Below are 19,458 nucleotides of genomic sequence, written 5' to 3'. Positions count from 1 at the left end.
TTGAGCTCAAGTCTGGGTCTTGTGTGTGCGTATTTGCTGTGATCTTTGTGTCTTGTGTGAGTTGCTCATCCCTCCTTTACTCCGTGCTTCTTTGTGAACATCAAAGTGTAAGGGCGAGAGGCTCCAAGTTGTGGAGATTCCTCACGAACAGGATATAGAAAAGAAAAGCAAAACACTGTGGTATTCAAGTGGGTCTTTGACCGCTTGAGAGGGGTTGATTGCAACCCTCGTCCGTTGGAACGCCACAACGTGGAAGTAGGCAAGTGTTGTACTTGGCCGAACCACGGGATAAACCATTGTGTCTATCTGTGTTGATTCTCTTATGGTTATTGTGTTTCGCTAAGACTCTTCTCTAGCCACTTGGCATTACTGTGCTAACACTTAACCAAGTTTTTGTGGCATTAAGTTCAAGTTTTACAGGATCACCTATTCACTCCCCCTCTAGGTGCTCACAATCACCTATTCACTCCCCCTCTAGGTGCTCTCACATGGTCATCAGCGTGGCCCCCGCACTTGTTGTTAACCTGACCCGAGAAGGGGATGTCTGGTTCCTGTATATGTATCTTTGACCGAGCAGAGAGCCGAGGCCAAGGTTTGGGGTTTGGACACATACCTGAGCCTGTCCGGTGGAGGAGTTGTCCGAGTCGTAGTGGTTGAAGCAGTGGTAAGTTTGCCAAAAGGCTCTTGGCAATACGTAGAGTATCTGATGTCAGCTCTGCAACTTCTGGTGACGTCGGGTGTCCTTTTATTGATACTATCAAGGCCGAATCCATGCTCGTCGCGAGGTGGAAGTCTTCCCGAGGCCTGGGCGAGGCTGCTCCGGGGCTTGCAGTCGTGCAGGGAACAATTTGAAGGAGTGGCCTTCTGCGGGATTTACAGGTGGTAGTTGGCCGAGACCGAGCTCGGGCGAGGCGGAGCTTACTGCGAGGATGAGGCCGGCTTCGGCCGAGGCGGAGTTTCCTCTCGAGGGTTAGACCGTGCTCTGCGGCATGCGCGTCCCATCCAGAGTTATTTGAACTCTGCAGACGACATGGGGTAGTAGTAGCCGTTATTCCCGGGCATGCGTCATCATAGTCGATGAAAGTGGACGGGATCACGGTCCTGTCGCTCCTGTTTGACATGTCACGTGGGGTAGGTATTTACATTGAATGCTCATGTCTTCGTAGTTCCCGCGACCTTTGACTGAGGGCGGGCTCGAGGTTGTCCTCCTTCCCCGAGAAGGGCTCGGGCGAGGCGAAAGCAACTGTTCTATGAAGAGGGGATCTCGAGCGAGATGAAAATCTCCTCGAGTGCTGCTCTCGCCTGAGGGCAGGCTCAAACGAGACAGAGTTTTGAGCGACCGTCGAGTGGGGTCTCGACGAACCGTGACACATACTTTCTTGACCCCGGAGAATATGTCTCACGATAGTGTAGGAATTTAGCGTGTTTAAAGGTGTAACAGAAGTATAAATTAGCATGTTTGGAATTATCTTTATTTTTATAAATCAGTTTCTTATAAAATATATGTGTTTTTAAACAGATCCTTGGTCAATTAAAAAACGAGAAAAAAACTAGTTGTCTGTACATACTCCTACAACGAATCACGCCACGGCGCAAGGAAGGCTCTGCCTCAAAGCCGTCCATTGACCTTTTCAAAAAAAAAAGTCGTTGATTGACTCGAGTCTTGCCCGTCCCAGACGAGTCAACTTGTCCTCCTTGCGCCTCTCCCTAGGGCCCACCTCGAAGGCGTCCATTGACTCGAGTCTGGCCCGGCCTGGCCCAACCCAGTCAATCGGTCCTGCCCGGCCCCCGCGCGACCCTTACTCCCACCGTCCCACGGCCACGGGCTTGCGGCCAGCTCCCCTCGCCGATCGTTTCCACCAAATCCACCGGTCTTGCGGCCCCATCTTCCGCTCCGACGATCCCGGGGACTTTCCAGTAAGTAGCAGCCTCAAGCACCAATTCGTCTCTCTGCCGAAGTTACCAAGGGCACCCCAGTTCGCCGAGGTGGATCGGTAGCAAAAACCGATACTGGTACGTTGCCATGGAGGCAGTTTGATTTGGTGGACCTAACGGCCTTCCGGATCTCTTGGGAGCCAGAGCGATGGCGCGCGGCGCTCGCTTTCTCCTTGTTCTCGCGTTGCTCGCCGCGCTACTCGCCGTCGTCCTCCAGCTCTACCGCCACAGGAAGCCGGTCTGTCGACTGTTTCTCGTTGCCTTGATGCTTCTCGAAGTTTATGAGCTAGATCTCGCTTATTTTATCTAGTCTGCGGAAGCAGACAAGGCGTTTGCAATCAGTGGCAACCAGTCGTCGCTTAGGCGTGTTCATCGACTAATAGCTTATGTGGTCATATGGAGCAAACACATAGGAATATCGTGTCACATTCTGCAACTTACATAAGTGAGCTCACAGTGATTTGATGCGATGTCTTGTGAACAGTAAAAATGAACTAGTAGCGGTTCGTCTGATTTGTGGGCTGTGGCTCTAGCATGTGACTAACATTGTGCCATTTTTGACCTCTGCAACTGCAAGTTCCCAATACCGTAACACTTATGTGTTCTCTACTACTCGCTCCGTCTCAAATTATAAGACGTTTTGACATTTCTAGGTTCATAACTTTTGCTACGCACTTAGATACATAGTAAAAGTTACTTACCAAGTCTTATTTGTGATGCACAGAGGTTGTGGATGGTGGAAGAGCTATCTGTGTACAATGGAACCAACGAGGAGTTGCCCATATTACTCGCGATTTTGGGGTACTTATGCATTTCCTTGCCTTCATATGCCAACATTTTCTTCCCCTCTGACTTGTTTTAATAGTATGATACTTAATTACCGTGAGAAAAGGGAAGCTTGATATGATAAATAAGTTAAAACTCAAACGCATAGCACACCTTTTTAATACAGTTGATGTTTTCAGTAAATTCCAGTCTATTGTCGTACTGGCTTGGTTTGTGACTTTGTGTGAATGATCTTGGTTTTCATTTGATGCTGCAGCTCAGTGTTTGATGTCACGAAAGGGAGGTCACATTATGGTCCTGGAGGAGGTTATCATCACTTTGCTGGGAGGTTACAGTCTTAGATTTCTAGCGCCTGTTTCAGTTTCATTGTTATGAATTACATGTATGTCGCAGCTTGGTGTTATAATAAATCTAGGAGGATAGGTTTCACATTGCTGATGTTAAAACATCATTCTTTTGACAGGGATGCATCACGAGCATTTGTTTCTGGAAATTTTACAGGTAAGTCTGCTTCTTACTGCTAGCTATTTAGCTTAGTAAATCATTTAAATGACCATTAGTTGATGTTGGTTCTATAGAGATAATTTTGATGTCCCCCTGATCTTGAATTTATGGCTTGAACTGCAAAGGCCAAAGCATTCTTGTGCGTGATCTTTTTACTCCAAGCAGCACATTGATACTAAATTCAAATTTCATAAGTGATAAATGATGTAACGATCAAGACATATAATGAACACTCCTGCTCAATTCTTAGAATCTGTTATTGCTGACTCTTCACACTATGAGAAGCGGTATAAAGATAGTGAAAAAAGTTGCCTATTGGTTTAATGAAGAAGGGTTTGGATCAATGAATAAAATGCAGATATTATGACTAGGCCTTTATAAGATCATCAACATCAACAACAACTGCAAGTTGTTCTGGCTTTTCTAGATTTACTATGTATCTAGACATTATATATATCTAGGTGACATCTATGTATCTAGAAAAGTTAGAACAACCTATAATTTGGAATGAGAGAGTAATTACCCCCTTATAAAACTTTGTGGAAGCTAATCTAGCTTGTCTGCTTCTACTAAAGTTGTTTTTTAAAAATAACTTTACCATAAGAAAAAGATAATGGTCGTTAAGCATGACAGCTCTATTCTAAGGAAAAAGAAGAATGGTCTATTACTGCTTAAGTATATTCTTTTGCTAGAATAACCTTTCTGTTTCAACAGGTGATGGTCTGACTGATTCTTTACAGGGTTTATCAAGTAGTGAGGTACTAAAACACACTATGTATGGATTATTCGTATTAGTAAACCTTGTAGTTAATGCGAATCTGAAGCTTAGACATAGACAACCAGTGAAAAATGTTTAAAACATGATTAATAAATTAGGGCTAGGATGGCAGTTAGCTTCAACTGTAATATAAACTCTTTTGTCTCCATCTCTAACCACTTCAGAAAAATCTAGTTGCTGTTTACTTGCTTATGGTACTAACCTTTTTCTTACAAAAGAGTTAGTTCCAATTTAATCTTTGTTCTCTTGTGCTTCTAGCCTCTATGGATATAGGTGTGCACATGCTAGGAGCTCAAATAATTATGTTAAAACTTAAAACTGTAACATCGTCGCCTCATGTATCATTCACGTATGTATCAACATCAACATAGTCTTTTAGTCCTAAGCAAGTTAGGGTAGGCTAGAGTTGAAACCCAGCAAGATGTCACCAAAAAGAGAGAGAGAAAAGAGAGGGGAAAAGCTTTTGAGAGCACTAAAAGGAAAAGGACATAATCATGGTTCGGGCACGTCGATAACTTCTTTCCAAGCACTTCTATCCAAACACAACTTCATTGGGATATTCCATTCCTTCAAGTCTCTTTTGATTGCCTCCTCCCATGTCAAGATTGGTCGACCTCTACCTCTATTCACATTATTGTCCCGTCTTATGATGTCTCTATGCATCGGTGCCTCTAGGGTCTCCGGTGACATGCCAAAACCATCTCAACCGGTGTTGAATTAGCTTTTCTTTAATTGGCGCTACTCCTAGCTGATCGCGTATGTCATCGTTTCTTACTCGGCCCAATCTTGTGTACCCACATATCCAACGCAACATACGCATCTCTGCGACACTTAGTTGTTGGATATGTCGTCTCTTAGTAGGCCAACACTCATCCTCATATAACATAGCAAGCCTAATCGTTGTCCTGTAGAACTTGCCTTTCAACTTCTGTGACACTCTCTTGTCGCATAGGATTCCCGATGCTTGACGTCATTCCATCCACCCCGCTTTGATTCTATGGCTAACATCTTCATCAATATCTTTCTCTCTTGTCGCATAGGATTCCCGATGCTTGACGTCATTCCATCCACCCCGCTTTGATTCTATGGCTAACATCTTCATCAATATCTTTCTCTCTCTGTAGCATCGATCCCAAACAACAGAAGGTGTCCTTCTTTGGTACTACCTGGCCTCCCAAGCTTACATCTCCATCCTCACTAATTGTAGTACTAAAGTCATATCTCATATACTCAGTTTTGGTCCTGCTAATTCTAAATCCTTTTGACTCTAGGGTCTGACGCCATAACTCTAGCTTTCTATTTACTCCTTCTCAGCTTATCATTCACGTATGTATATTATATTAAATAATAAATACTGGTGGGAAGCAGCTACTTAGCACATTGAACATAACACTATATGTGCATGCTAGTGTAGAATAAAAGCATTTACAGACTTTACTTTCTCTCTTTATTCTGCCAATATTTTCGATATGATGGATTTTCAATTTTGTCAGGTAAACAGCGTAGTTGATTGGAGGAAATTTTACTTCGAAAGATACATGTGAGCTCCTGTCTAAGAGCCATCTTCATGGTCTTCATGTTACTTGTTTCCTTCCATATCTGTAAACCATGAAGTTTCATAAAACTGTATGCAGCTGGGTGGCACCGAGACAGTCTAGTGAAGCACGGTTTGGAACACTGTTTATGTGTTCATGCTAGAGCACTTGCTCTAGATTCTCTTGTTCATGTTTCCAAATCCATTACTGCTATGTGTTATTTATGTTAGTACCAAATGTGTATGCCATATGGAACACACTAAGCTATCATGGAAGTAGCAGATCATGTTAGAGAAACTACTCTATTAATGATATATACCCTCGTAACATTCCTTTACATGTACGATACAGATTTGCTGGTAAACTTATTGGACGTTACTACGACAGTGAAGGAAATCCTACGAAATATCTGAAGGGTGTAGAAGTGAAGGCAAAGAGAGGTACACAGCTTCTTGAAAAACAGAAGAGTGATGAAGCTAAAATACCTGGCTGCAATTCAAAATGGAGCCAGCAAGAAGGTGGTGAAGTAAGTATCCTTGTACCTTCCCCTTTTTTTTTGACACATGGTTTTATCTCATGTTGTTGATATCTTATTTGATTTCTTGAAAGACATTTGTGAACTGAGCTTCGTCCTATCGTATCCAAAATACCAAAAGAAAATAGTCACTATACCAAAGTTAAGAGTGTTAGACATCGACAAAAATGCATCTTCAACCCTATCTCTTCTGATGTAAATTAGGTTGAGGACTGTAGTAGAAGATGCAAAGCAGCTCATAGAGTTAGGGTGTGTTTGGTTTAGTTTTTGCCCCATAAAAGCTAAAAGTCAAACCAAAGAGTCCGAACTAGGAAGCAACTTTTTCCAAAAAGCCGACTTTCTTACCGTGTAAAATTGAAAGCACATCTGAACCTACTTTTAGCGGCTTTTGAATGGAACTGTGAAAATGTATATGGGAGAACTTTTAGCGGCTTTTAGCGCTTCTACCAAACATTTTTTTAGCTTTTTTACATCTTACAGAACATAACAACTTTTTTTATTACTCACAGCCCACAAAAGCTTTTTTTCATGGCCACAACTCAACCAAACTCAACCAAACGGACCCTTAGTCTTGGGGATTATCTAGTTTTCAGTGGTTGTTTAGGTCTGGTCATTCTTACTTTTGAGTCAGCGGCATGTATGTTACTCTGTTTTAAATTATAAGATGCTTTGGTTTTTCTAGATAACTTTTGTCATCTATCTAGACATAGTGTATAGCAAAAACTATGTATCTAAAAAAGTCAAAAACATATAATCTGGAATGGAGGGAGTAGTTAACTGACTAACTGTTACTGGGTGGAGTTAGTGTTGTACTTTAATGACTAACTTTAATGAAATGATATGATGCTCTTTTGTATATTTGAAAAAAATATATACACTGACCACATCATGAAAATGAGCACACCTGGCAGTCCTAGGGTGGTAATAGGCTTTAAATTTTACACTATAGAATTTAAGTATCGAATCGGACTAGGATCGGGTCCTATTTCTATTCATTTTTGAAATAAAAATAATTAAGGGCTCAAACGAATTGTAAGGGCATGTATAACCCACATTACCACATAAATACCCCGTATCTTAAGGGGTATCAAGAGGGTAAGTGCAAAAAACACAAGAGACGGTATCTTGACGAAGTAACGTCACTATCATGGTTTTCTAAGTTTAGATACGGTTCTACCCATACAACCCACATAAATGAGTTGTATCGTGAGAGGTTCTGGTGAATAAGATACAAGACTTAAATACATTAGGTTGTATGAACTATGAAAAGGTTTCTTATATGTATCTAGTGCTTGGAGAACCGTAACGTAGTATCTAGGTTGTACATGCCCTAAAGAAACATTTAGATCGTGATCCATTACCACCTAGGCAGTCCTCGAAAAGTTTTGATTCTGCATCCAAACGATAGGGCAGCAGTGTGCCATGTTGGATGTTATGGATGTACCCTCCCAGGCACCAATTTCTGGTTTGTTGCTGATGGCTCCAGACAGTCGTCAATTAAGGATTTTGCCCCAATCCCATAACCATAATTCAGGAAAATGACTGCTTTCCAATAAAGATGGCAACAGATGAGCTGTGTAATAATGCATTCGCAGTGAACATAAGATCCAGCTGGCTTTAATGAGAAGCATCATGAGCGGGTGTAACATGTGGAGATTATTCTGGATTTCTAGTGATCAAGTAAAAACTCCAGCAATTTGACGGCTAATATTCTCTGATCCTTTTTCCTTCAGTTTTCTCATCCTATCTCTCATGCTCTGCTGGGGATTTCTCACGATTGTCGACGAAATGAATTTGTTTTGTGTGAATTTCCGTATGTTCCAAACAGCTTGCATGGTCCAAGCCGTTTTTGCCTATCACACGCCTCATTGGGAAACACTTCTGCTTGATTAATGTTGAGTTGAACTAGTGTGTCATTTTAGTGGCGCCAGACCATATTTTAGGGGGGTGTTTGATTTTTAGGGACTAATTTTTAGTCCATTCATTTTATTCAATTTTAGTCCTTAAATTTTCAAATACGAAAACGAAAATAGAGTTTTAGTTTACGTATTTATCAATGTAAAGAATAAAATAAAATAAAATAAAATAGAGACTAAAAATAGTCTTTAGAAACCTAACATCTCCGAAGATTCTGAACGAACATAGTTGCTCCAGTTTCGATTTTGCTGAAGATGCCCTTTTCTGCCTAATTAAGGTCTTGTTTGGGAGAGCTTCACTTTAAAAATTTCAATTTCGTTCTAACTTTTTCAACCCAAACAGGTCCAGCTCCACGAGCTTTAGTTTTAAAAAAAAATCGAAACTAGAGGCCCGTTTCATGAAATTCATGAAGCTAGGGTGCTTCAAAAACACTGTTTTATATCTCCTCATGAAGCTGTAGGAAAATTACCCACCATGTCACTGGTTACGCAACATACAACTTTCGTTCTCTCTGGCGACAATACACTAATCATCAAGGGTAATCAAGGAAACCCACACAAATCAATTGTACTATAGAATTTGGAGTCCATATACAAACCAAACGCTCCTAGAACTTACCTTAACAATTTGCTGGAGCTGTTTTATAGTGAAACTGGAAAACCAAAGCTTAAGTTTTTGAAACAAAGCTCTCTCAAACAGGCCCTAAGATCGTACTGCTTGTGTTAGGTTTGGTGCGACGCGGGCTACCCAAGACTGGTGAGGAGGCCAGGCGACATAGCTCTGACCGGACAAGTTAGCCAAAGGTGCGCTTGTTTCCAGGAAAACGAGCTCGACAAAGCCGGGCTAGTGGTGTACGAAGGGTGTGATTACTTGAGCCAGTCTTGCAAAGTAAACTAGGCTGTACATATCTATCCCCTTCCCTTCGTCCACGAACCTGTACTCAGCGCAACCAGCCACGCATCATGATGGGCTGGGCCTTCTGTTCCGTCCCGCACTCCCGCATCCATCCTCTCGAAACACCTGGTGCTGCAACGTCGTGTTTCAGAAGCCAAGATACGCGATTGATTTGATTGGAAGATACGTGCAACCGAATCAAATGATGGTAACACTGGCGCTGCCGCCGTGCATTATTCGTGTAGCGCAAGATCGATCTTAAAGGCTGTCCGTGTTATTGTGTTAATAGCCATGGGGCCTTGGCTGTCGATGGATCGAGTCGATGCTGCCTTGCAAGTTGCACCGTCGGCATCATCTTTCAAGTCTCTTTATCACACTACATATTTCAAACTCTGTATTCTACATGTATGCCAATGAATTGAAGATGGTGGTTCTGAATGTCTTCCTTCCAGCGCGAGGATTGTTGCACTGGGTTTCCTGTTTCTCTTTCGTTTATTGGCCATGTAGAAAACGTCAGACCAAATACACGGGGCAAGCCGAAGCCTGTCGGCCTGCTCTCGTTCCCTTCCCACCCGCGGCTACCTGGCATTTCTTGCAACTGCAGTTTGTTATTACTGCCCATTCTGTCTCGTTCCCTCTAGTTGTTGTGTAGTGTAGGTTCACATTTCATGGGCCCCACAGGCCACAGGAGCACTCCCCAGCGTCTGGCCTTTCTTCTCCAGGCAAATGTTGCATGCATGATGCGTCAAGCCACGGGCAGGCAGGCACAGGCGCACAGCAGCAGAGCATGGCCGGGCACTAAAGCCAGTGCGTTCTGCGTTCCCCATATGGCATGATGGGGCAGTAATCAGGCACATGCATGAGACCCAGAAGCCTGTTGTTTTCGTTGCGTCCACTGTCCTCCAAGACTCCAGGTTACTATATGCCGCCGTGCTTTTTGGGCGTCGGAAAAATCTGAAGCCTCCAGCGGGGGGGGGGGGGGGTTTCCCCTAGTAGGATCTGTCCAAGTTATTGAGAAGAAGGATACGGTGGCGTACGTTTCTCTCTGCCGTTAGGGATAGATATATGCAAGGCAAACATATAGCATAGAATACAGCAGCAGCAATAGTGACAAAAGTGATGTGACAACTCTTGCCCGTCCGTACACACACGCTGCTGCCTTTTGCCATACGATTCTCCCGTGCGTACTGCAAGGAAACGCAACGCAACGCACGGCAGGTCTCTCGGATGGTCGTTGTGCGCCAGCCAAACTTTCAATGTGCACTTATTATGGCGAGATGCCCGCGCGCACAGGCAGCAGCAGCTAGCGCAGGCCATCATGGGATTCGGAGGATCCCCCTCCAGCCCAGCCGCCTCCTCCTTCCTGGTCGTGGGTCGTGCTCGTAGAACGTGTGGACATGTTTGGCGTCAAGAGCTAGCAGCTGATGATGGTTGGTGCGGGTACGAAACCATGGCCGTCGGTCATCCCGAGCGACAAAACAACAGGCGGGAAACGGGGGCTAGACTAGCTACTAGGGGCGTCGGGCGTCAGAAGGAACTAGAAAACCCGTCCGGGCCGGCGGCGTACGGACGGCTTTTTTGCACTGTGCGCGAGAGTGCGACGCACCATGCACGCCGCGGCGCGTGCCCGTCTCTGGCTGCGTGCGAGTGGATAGAGAGAGAGAGACAGACCAACGAGGAGGCCGCTCTCGAGTTCGCCTAGGACTAGGAGCACGTACGTACGGTACGGGAAAAAGGGAGGGGGAAAAGAGAGGAGGGCGGAGGCAGAGAGCAGCGGCTGCTTCGTGAAGCGCGACATCATAATAGGCTGTCGCGGGCAGAGCGAGCACGGCACGCCTCACTCACTCACCTCCAGCCTCCAGCCTCCAGTCCCGGCGGCAGCAGCCGCCTCCTCAAAAGAACCGATCCTTGCCGGGTCTCCGTCGACGACTAGTAGCTCCAGTTTGTGATCCAAATTCTGAAGAAGGCGGCCAAATTCGTTTTAGGGTTTCACCTCTATAAATATCTTTATAAGCCGCAGAAGATATCTATCTCAATTATAAATCTCTTGCGATCTGTAACCACTCGAAAATAGTCAGAAGTTGCCGGCCGGCGCCCGTGATTTTTTCCCCTTCATTTTGGAGGGGTTTTTCACGTTAAATCCGTGTCTTCTCTATGATTGATCTTATTTGTGTCGCATTTATTTATAACACATACTGGGCCGGGGGCCGTCATCATGAGCTACGGCTACGTGCTCGCATGCCACACACTGACGTTGTGTGCACTGCGCCTGTTCTGTTACGTTGAAAACCGATCTCGCAGCCCTACTGTGGGGGGTATATATAGTCTTTGACTTTATTTCGCTGCTACGTGTACCGGCTACTACGCCCATAGTATTTCGCTATATGCATACTAGTAGCTACCCAATTAATGCTATTGCTATATTGTGTGCTTCCCAAAGCTACATCCCTAATCTAAAACAGTGATGGAGGTGGAGGTAGACGGAGACGAGAGCCCGGTCCCACCCAAGGTCCGATTCATCCGCGACCGCGACACAGGTGAGGTCGAGCCTGCTGCCGTTGCCCGTTAGCGCATGCATTGTCTGCAGATAATGAAGCTAGGAAACCACTGACTACTACGCGCATGACTGAGCCTGACCTAGTGACCTGGCCGCCCTCGCCCCACGACGTACGCACTCCCGCACGGCTCACGGTCACGGCCATGCCATGCATGCATGCATGCCGTCAAAGTGGCCGGAAAACCACACGCCCCCCACACCGACGACGCCGGAAAACCACACGCCGCGCCTCGCTTTGCGACGTCTGTCTGCCTGCTGTCACGCGCGCACACGCGTCGTCGGGGCCACGGCGGCGGCACTCGCTTTCGTCGGGGGTCGCCGCGAGCGTGCCGTGCGCAAAAGAGATCTCTCGGCGCGCCTCGATCGCCTTAAAAGAAAGGCGGGGTAGCTTTATCAGAGGCAGAGGCGTGCATGCCGCCCGGTGTTTTCCTCTTGATCGGAGATGATTAAGGTCTTGACGCCCCTGGTTTTATGTCGACCGTGGCCTGATTAACTGAAAAGGCGTGCATGCCGGTGTTTTCCTCTTGTTCCATGGCCGTACCCCTTCGCGTCACGGCCGAGCTCTTTCTTCTGAATGAACCGAACCGAACCGAACACAGCGGGCTTAGCTGCTGGCGCAGATGCTTCCATTTCTGATTCATCTGTGGATCGAATCGAACGCGGAGGAACGACTGGAAAACTATCCTCGTCGTCAAAGGAGACACGAGTTCCAGACGGTTTGAAATTAAGACCCCACCCAAATCCGGCCCGCCGGCGCCCCTCGGGTTCAAACTGATCTACCAGCTGGTGTAATCTATTGCATTGCACCAGACAAAGGAGACGAGTGCACGGCTGGCTACTCCTCTGCGCATTCCATTCCATGTACTGTAGCGTGCGTGCAGCTGGAAAGACGGAGACCCGTACCGCGTAGCATACAATTACACACGGACTGCCGGCCGGCCACCCTGCACTTGCAGCAGGAAAGCAAGCTAGGTGTGGCGGGTGGCGCGCAGGGACGCAGGGTGGGTGCGTGCTTTCAGTTCCCCTCTTCATTCAAAGCGGGCGGAGAGTGCAACGAGCTACTACTACTAGAGAGCAAACAGGGCAAAGGCGAGCAGGAAAGCCTTCCATTCCATCAAAGGGTTCGCTGCTCCCTGCCTCCTCCTCCTCCTTCTTCTTGGCATCTTCCGTCAAAGGGTGAGGGCTCTTGCTCCTTTCTTTCTTTACCGATCGATCCTCCTAGTCCTCCACTTTCTGTTTCGCTGTTGCATCACTTCTCCGGCTTCAGAAGGTGGCTGGCCGGCCGACCGGCGTGGGTGCTCGAGAGGAGAGGAGGGTGGCATGCTGGGGGCCGCCTCCTGAGTCCAGCAGCACTGCCATTGGAGGGGGCCGATGGGAGGAGAGAGAGAGAGAGAGAGAAGGACACCTGCAAGCCCACTGAGGTCTGCTAGCTCATTGCCCTCCCTCGCCAAACAACCGTCTTTCTCCCCAGTCCCGGTCCCAACTCCCAAACCACGAGCGCGGGCGCGGGCAGAGGGACAGCCGCATGTGCACGCGACCGGCGCATGCACACACTTGCGTGGCCGCATCTGGCTCCGGCTCGTCTTCCCCGGGCGGGTGTGCCGGGTAGGGCACTACGTTCTTGGTGTTGGGGGGGCAGAGTGGCTCTCCATTGCTCGGGAGCTGGGGTGGGTCTCACACTGTTCTGCTCTTTCTCGGCTCATGCCTGAATGCTGCCCTCCGCTTTGCCTTTGTTCTTGCGTGCCCTGCTTGTTGTCTACTAGCCTGTTTTGTTGCCTTCCCTCTGGTTTGCTATAAACCCTCGATGCCATGCCATGCGATGCCGCCGCCCACATGCCCTCATGGCTCTCACGTTGTGACGCGCTTGCGCAGCCTGCCCATGCCCGTCGTTGATGGTTTCTGATTCGTTTATTATTATTATTGTTGTTCACTCGCCTCCTCTGGCGTGTGGCCTCTCCCCTCCCCTCCCCTCCCCAGTCCCCACGTAGTACTAGTATACTGTATTAGAGACAGCGTGCGCCACTCTTTCCCTCGTCGTTCTCACCGGCCTCGCCTCGGCGGCAACAAAACTGCGAGAGATCTTGGCGTGCTGGCGATAAGATTCGCCCGCACGAGCGCACAAACCAGAGTGAGCAAGTGGTTCTTGGTCTCTCCGTTGCCTCCTCCCCGTATCGCATTTAAAACAGATGGTCGGTGTCTCCTGCCTGCCTCAACTTGCTCACAGTGCCGTGCCACTAACGTTTGTTTTTTTTTTTTTTTTTTTTTTTTTGCCGTTGCTGCCGCAGAGACCGTTGAGAGATCATACTCGGGGAACGGTACGCTGTGGCGAGGAATGTGGACTACTACTAGTTGCTTAATAATATGACAACGCATTGGACGCAAGATCCCCTCTGAATCTTGGCAGTATTTTTTTCTTATGAGAAGAGGGAGTGAAGAGAGCTGGACTGGAGGGTGCAAGGAACTATTATACCTATTATACTAATCTTTTTCCCAGATCAACAAGGACACGCAATTAAACAAGCAGCAGCAGGGGGAGGTGGGGGTGTGTCAGCTTTGTGCTTTGTGGGTGTCCCTCCTCTGGCTCACTGCCCCCCTCTCTCTCACTCCATATTGTTTACTTCTCCTGAGGTACTTGTGCTCCTGCTCTCCCCTCCTGGCCTCACTGCCTACGATAGCAGCAGCGGCACCGGCCGCATAAGTAGGTTGGGGGGGAGGGCTGGAGTGCGCTTCAAGCACGAGAGCGCTGTTGCTGCGTCTGAACCGATCCCATTATTTGTTTGGTTTCGTTGTACGAGCGATCTCTCTCCTGGCCGGGCTCCGGCACGTTGTAATATTCGGTCTTCTCGGCGCAGCAGCAACTTGTTCTTGTGCACTGCTACTTCGCTGCTCTGGGCCGTTTGCCGTTGATGCTGCGGACAAGTATGGGATAGTGCTGCTGTGCTGTGCAGTTCTTGCTTCTTACAACTGGTAGTGGTGGTGGTGGTCTGGTCTCCGTGTGAGCATTTGGTCTAGAAGAGCGTGAAGCTGCGCGGCTCTTCTTTCTTGTTCAAGATGAAGTTCATGAAGCTTGGATCGAATCCGGATACCTTTCAGGACGATGGGAATGAAGTCAGGTGACCCATCGCTTCTTTTGCTTTCTTTTCCCTTGCTTCTTTAATGCTGCCTTTGAACCCTCGTGTTGTTCTTTAGAATCTGACTGATTTTCTTTTATTTCAGTTAGAAATGATCTGAGTTATTGTGTTTTATGTAGTTGGCACTGTAGGTTTATGCTTAAGTTTATCCTCTGGAGGTATTAAGCACTATTCACCATGAATCCAATACAGCTATGATACTTTCATCGAACTTTTAGTGCCTACAAAATTATATATTTCCAGAGTTTATAGCCTCCCTCAGTGTTCATGCTATCCAAGATGCTTTTTTCAATGTGTTCTTGTTGAATCCACTCAGATATTATAATAAATACTTGCATGATACTGCCCATTATGGTTTCCTTCAGCCTTGGTTAGAGAGGAGAGTTTATGCTTTTCCTAGGTTCATATCAAGAATTCAAGATACAGCTGCATGGGTACCAAAGAGAACCATACTTTTGGGGGCAAACTAGTCATAACTACGGAGAGAAACAAATAGAAGAGGAACTCAAAGCGCTAGAACTGATTCTAGGATTCTTCATTTAGAGTTTCATGTCAATTTCCTCCATGTATTGGCCTATTGTTGTAAATAAGGTTCTTTTAGGTTAACATGCATTATTATTGTCTTGACAAATGCTTGGTTGGATATTGCTTTTCAGTTTAGGAACAGTATAGATTAGCATCCTCAGTTTGGAAAGCCAGATGTTTAGCGTCATATGCTGACAAATTACTTTTACAGTAATACAATGCCATAGATCTCCATTTCCACCCTCGAATTGTGTAAACAATAGTAACAATTGATTTCCATATGGTAATCTGAATTAGTACTGTATTTACCACATTTTGTTCTATCAATTTAACAGTGTCCCTACTGGTGCACGATGTAAGAATTTCTAATGCTCATTAAGATAATCAAAATCGAAAAACGATAATCCAAAGTTTCTATTTCAATTTATAAGCATCGAGTTTCTTTTGTATTGTTGTTGTTTTCCACTCTACTAATGGGAACTGTCTATTCTTGCAGTATTGCGGCATCTGAATTGGTGAGCGACATCACTGTTCGTATAGGGACTACAAAGTTTTACCTTCACAAGGTAAGTGAGATGTAGTTTTCATTCACATGACAGTGCTGCTTTGTGAGACTATATAGTACAAAATACATGTGCTGTCGGAGATCATTTTTTTTATTTACACTTTCTTGCCAGAGTTGTCTCCATGAATCCGATTCTTGTTGACACTTGATTAACTTTTTTGTCATATATGTCATTTGATTGTTGTTATCTCGGGTTTTACATCCCAGCGACTTGATTAGTTTCTTGGTTCTCTTTATGCATAGCACAATCACTTGAGAGTGCATATTTATCACTGTTATTCTGATCTGCATTTTCCAACCATGCAGTTTCCGCTCCTCTCCAAGTGTGCTCGCTTTCAGAAGTTGATTCCAACCACTGGTGATGAAAATATTGAGATCCACATCCATGATATTCCTGGTGGCGCAAAGGCTTTTGGGGTCTGTGCCAAGTTTTGCTACGGCATGATTGTCACACTCAATGCCTACAATGTGATTGCAGCCCGCTGTGCTGCAGAGTACTTGGAGATGAATGAGACTGTTGACAAGGGCAATCTGATCTACAAGATTGATGTCTTCCTCAGCTCAAGCATATTCCGGAGCTGGAAAGACTCTATTATTGTTCTTGGTACAACAAAGGCTCATCTACCTTGGGCAGAGGATCTTAAGCTGGTTAGCCAATGCATTGACTCTGTTGCTTCAAAAGCCTCTATCGACGTTTCAAAAGTTGAATGGTCATACACATACAATCGGAAGAAGCTCCCAACTGAGAATGGTCATGATTCGCCGTGGAATGGAGTCAACCAGCGGCAGGTTGTTCCGAAGGATTGGTGGGTAGAAGATCTGACGGATCTCGACATTGATGCCTACAAGCAAGTCATAACAGCAGTCAAAACCAAGGGTATGGTGGCCAAGGACGTGATCGGTGAGGCAATTAAAGCCTACACTTACAAGAAGCTGCCGTCACTAAGCAAGGTCTCAATGATCCATGGCGACGCAAAAGTTCGGGCGATGCTAGTTACAATCACATGCCTGTTGCCATCTGAGAAAGGCTCAGTTTCATGCAGCTTCCTCTTGAAGCTACTGAAGGCAACCAATTTGCTGAAGTGCGGCGATATGTGCAGGAAAGAGCTTATGAAGCGCATTGCACGGCAATTGGAAGAAGCATCAGTGTCAGATCTTCTGATCCCTGCAGTGGATGAGGACACCAGTGTTTACGACATTGACCTGATTCTTAGCATTGTTGAAGAATTTATCAGACAGGATAGTAAGAATGCCCAGAGACATAATGGTGGCGAAGTGAATGACCATGTATCAGCTCCTAGTGCATCAATGATTACAGTGGCAAAGATTGTTGATGGGTATCTGGCAGAGGTTGCGAAGGACCCAAATATACCGGTCTACAAGTTTTTCAGTCTCGCTGAGACAGTCTCGGCCAATTCAAGGCCAGTCCATGACGGGCTCTATCGCGCCATTGATATGTATCTGAAGGTATTGCTGCCACTTGCAAGCTGTGACTACCTATAAAAACTTCATGACCATTATTCCAAAACTTCATATGCAGAACGAAACGCTCTCTTATACTTAGTTACTTCAATGTACACTCCTGACGCATCTTCCATTGTGGCATTTCTTCGTCCTAGTTCAAGAAATTATTTCAAATACATTTGCTGCTATCTACTAGTATTCCATGGGGATTAAGATAGACATTCCATTTCTCTTGATAATAAAAGACTGCAAGTTGACAAAGTTCTCTTCCTTTTCAGGAGCACCCAAGCTTGGGCAAGAGCGACAAGAAGAGGCTCTGTGCCCTCATGGACTGCAGGAAGTTGTCGCCCGATGCATGCGCTCACGCTGTGCAGAACGAGCGCCTGCCTCTGAGGGTTGTGGTGCAGGTGCTGTACCACGAGCAGACGAGGGCTTCTGCAGCAGCCACCGTCCGAGCTGACAGCATCGGCATCGGCTCCTACGAGAGCTCAAGGTCAGGGGCCACAACAAACACAGAAGACGAGTGGGACGGCGTCATGGCCGTGGAAGACCTCAGTCTGTCGTCCAAGACGACGAAGCTAGAGAAATGTGACGCAGCTAGCACCGTCTCGGAGAAGAACCACGGCGGCAACAAGGGTGCCAACGGCAGGGCGAAAGGTGGCGTGATGCCGAAGAAGGCGGTCGGGAGGACGACGATGTCAGGCAACAAAGGGCAGGCTGGGGAGCGCAGCAGCTCGGACTCATCCGACAGCGCCATTTTGCCTTGCCAGCTGGAGCATCCCAAGAGGGCCGCAGCAAGGAGCACCACCAAGTCAGCCGCTGTGTAGTAGTAGCTGCCCGGCCCTTTGCTCAGTGAGATGCTCAAGGAGCACTAGGTTTTAGCAGTCGTCGTCCGTTCTTTTCTTTGCGTTATGAATGTTGCATAGAAGCAAGGACCATGTTCTTAAACGTCTTGTAGGCCGGGAGCCCGGGATGGTACGCGTACGTTGTTAGGTGATGTTGTTAGCATGTAGGCTTGCCATGAAACCTATGAGACCTTGGGTTGTGCTGTGAGGGTTTATGTCATAAGAAGCCTACTTTGTTAGAGAGTTGAAGCACGACTGTTCTGCAGCTGTGAATTCTTGGTGTTCTGCTGTGAGATCTGTTAGGTCGTTCGAATGGTCATCTGAATATCTGATCACAGTGACTTGTAGCTAGGGGCTGTGGTAAAGGGCCCTAAATATTATGCTATAGAATTTAAGGATATAGAATCAGACTATATTTTTATCTATTTTAAACTAAAATTAATTAAGGACAAAAACGAACCGTGAAGAAATATTTAGATCGTGATCAATTACCACCTCTACCTGGGAACATGCATGTTCATCCTAAGCAAAGGTGGTAACCTTTTCTGACTAGTTCATGGAAAGCCATCAGATGGAAGTCTGGACTATGTGTCTTAGATCACATAGAATTGCCGCATATTATTTATCACCTTTTTCTAACGGTCACATGCCATCTTCTCTTCTAGAGATACAGTATTCTTGTTTGTTTGTTTGTTTGTTTGTTTTGCATTAAAATGAACCTTAGCATTACGCTTAATCGCTTATGAACTACCACTCTACCAGTGAAGATCGTTGTCTGAAAACATTCTATATTTCAGATCTGAAATATAGCAAGACACATTATTTACAGCTAAACAAAGGAGCGATGGTGTGGTGCATGCACTGCATCTATGCTTGCCATATGTAAGATGGAAAAAAAAGGTATAGCAAGTCACATTATTTACAGCTAAACAAAGGAACGATGGTGTGGTGCATGCACTGCATCTATGCTTGTGCTATATGTAAGATGGAAAAAAAAGGTAAACCTGTGCCGGAGCCCGGAAGGTTGTAACTAACTAGAAATGGCACTTGGGCATCTGCTAGCTAGTTTGAACGGCTCATATCAGCCCAGGTTACCTGGCTCAGAAGATGCTTGTGTCATGGCAATTGGCCATTGCCAGCACCAAAGCTCAGACCAGAAGATCTGAATAATGCTAGCTTAGGCGGCAACACGGCACTTCGGACTTGGCCCCTTAGCTAGCTACAGAATATTTGCCACTCCGAGACAGAGCGTGCCTGCAGTGTGCAACATGAAGTTTTACTACACGGCTCCCAGTGGAGTACGTACTAGTAGGCCGGGCTTGCCTGATACCAGCAAAAGCGCGAGACGAAGCTGGCGGCCGCTTGCGTTGCAGGGACGGCACACGCACGCGGCATTTGCACGCCCGACGGTCCGGGGTCAAACACGCAGCTCTTCTCGTCGCCGGCTTTGACAGCGGCCTGGGGCCAAAAGGCCACGGGCCTCGGCT

At 46.3% G+C, this 19,458-nt stretch overlaps 2 protein-coding genes across 14 annotated transcripts; both read left to right on the top strand.

Moving 5' to 3' along the window:
• Positions 1–1,757: 1,757 nt before the first annotated feature.
• Positions 1,758–9,336, top strand: LOC100216806 (uncharacterized). Of its 4 annotated transcripts, none has more exons than XM_008666943.4 (8): positions 1,758–2,173; positions 2,660–2,736; positions 2,978–3,049; positions 3,185–3,222; positions 3,940–3,983; positions 5,497–5,543; positions 5,926–6,064; positions 8,717–9,336. In XM_008666943.4, the coding sequence occupies exons 1-8, from the start codon at positions 2,084–2,086 to the stop codon at positions 8,885–8,887; spliced, it is 678 nt and encodes a 225-aa protein (XP_008665165.1). In that variant the 5' UTR covers positions 1,758–2,083; the 3' UTR covers positions 8,888–9,336. The 4 variants fall into 4 exon arrangements, with proteins under 4 accessions (XP_008665165.1, XP_008665179.1, XP_008665172.1 ...); XM_008666957.4 differs by lacking the exon at positions 8,717–9,336 and adding an exon at positions 6,583–7,878 and having other exon boundaries at positions 5,890–6,064; XM_008666950.4 differs by having other exon boundaries at positions 1,777–2,013; positions 5,890–6,064.
• A 2,862-nt stretch (positions 9,337–12,198) lies between these two features.
• LOC100285179 (uncharacterized) lies at positions 12,199–18,290 on the top strand. Of its 10 annotated transcripts, none has more exons than XM_008681521.2 (5): positions 12,199–12,562; positions 13,727–14,554; positions 15,594–15,663; positions 15,969–17,129; positions 17,405–18,290. In XM_008681521.2, exons 2-5 carry the CDS (start codon positions 14,493–14,495, stop codon positions 17,951–17,953), a joined length of 1,842 nt encoding a protein of 613 aa, XP_008679743.1. In that variant the 5' UTR covers positions 12,199–12,562; positions 13,727–14,492; the 3' UTR covers positions 17,954–18,290. The 10 variants fall into 10 exon arrangements, with proteins under 10 accessions (XP_008679743.1, XP_008679715.1, XP_008679747.1 ...); XM_008681493.3 differs by having other exon boundaries at positions 12,199–12,617; XM_008681525.3 differs by having other exon boundaries at positions 12,247–12,617; positions 14,297–14,554.
• Positions 18,291–19,458: the final 1,168 nt, after the last annotated feature.

This window comes from Zea mays, chromosome 1, assembly GCF_902167145.1.
Source record: "Zea mays cultivar B73 chromosome 1, Zm-B73-REFERENCE-NAM-5.0, whole genome shotgun sequence".
Taxonomy (NCBI): Eukaryota; Viridiplantae; Streptophyta; class Magnoliopsida; order Poales; family Poaceae; genus Zea; species Zea mays.
This window is presented reverse-complemented; position numbering and strand designations above follow the sequence as displayed.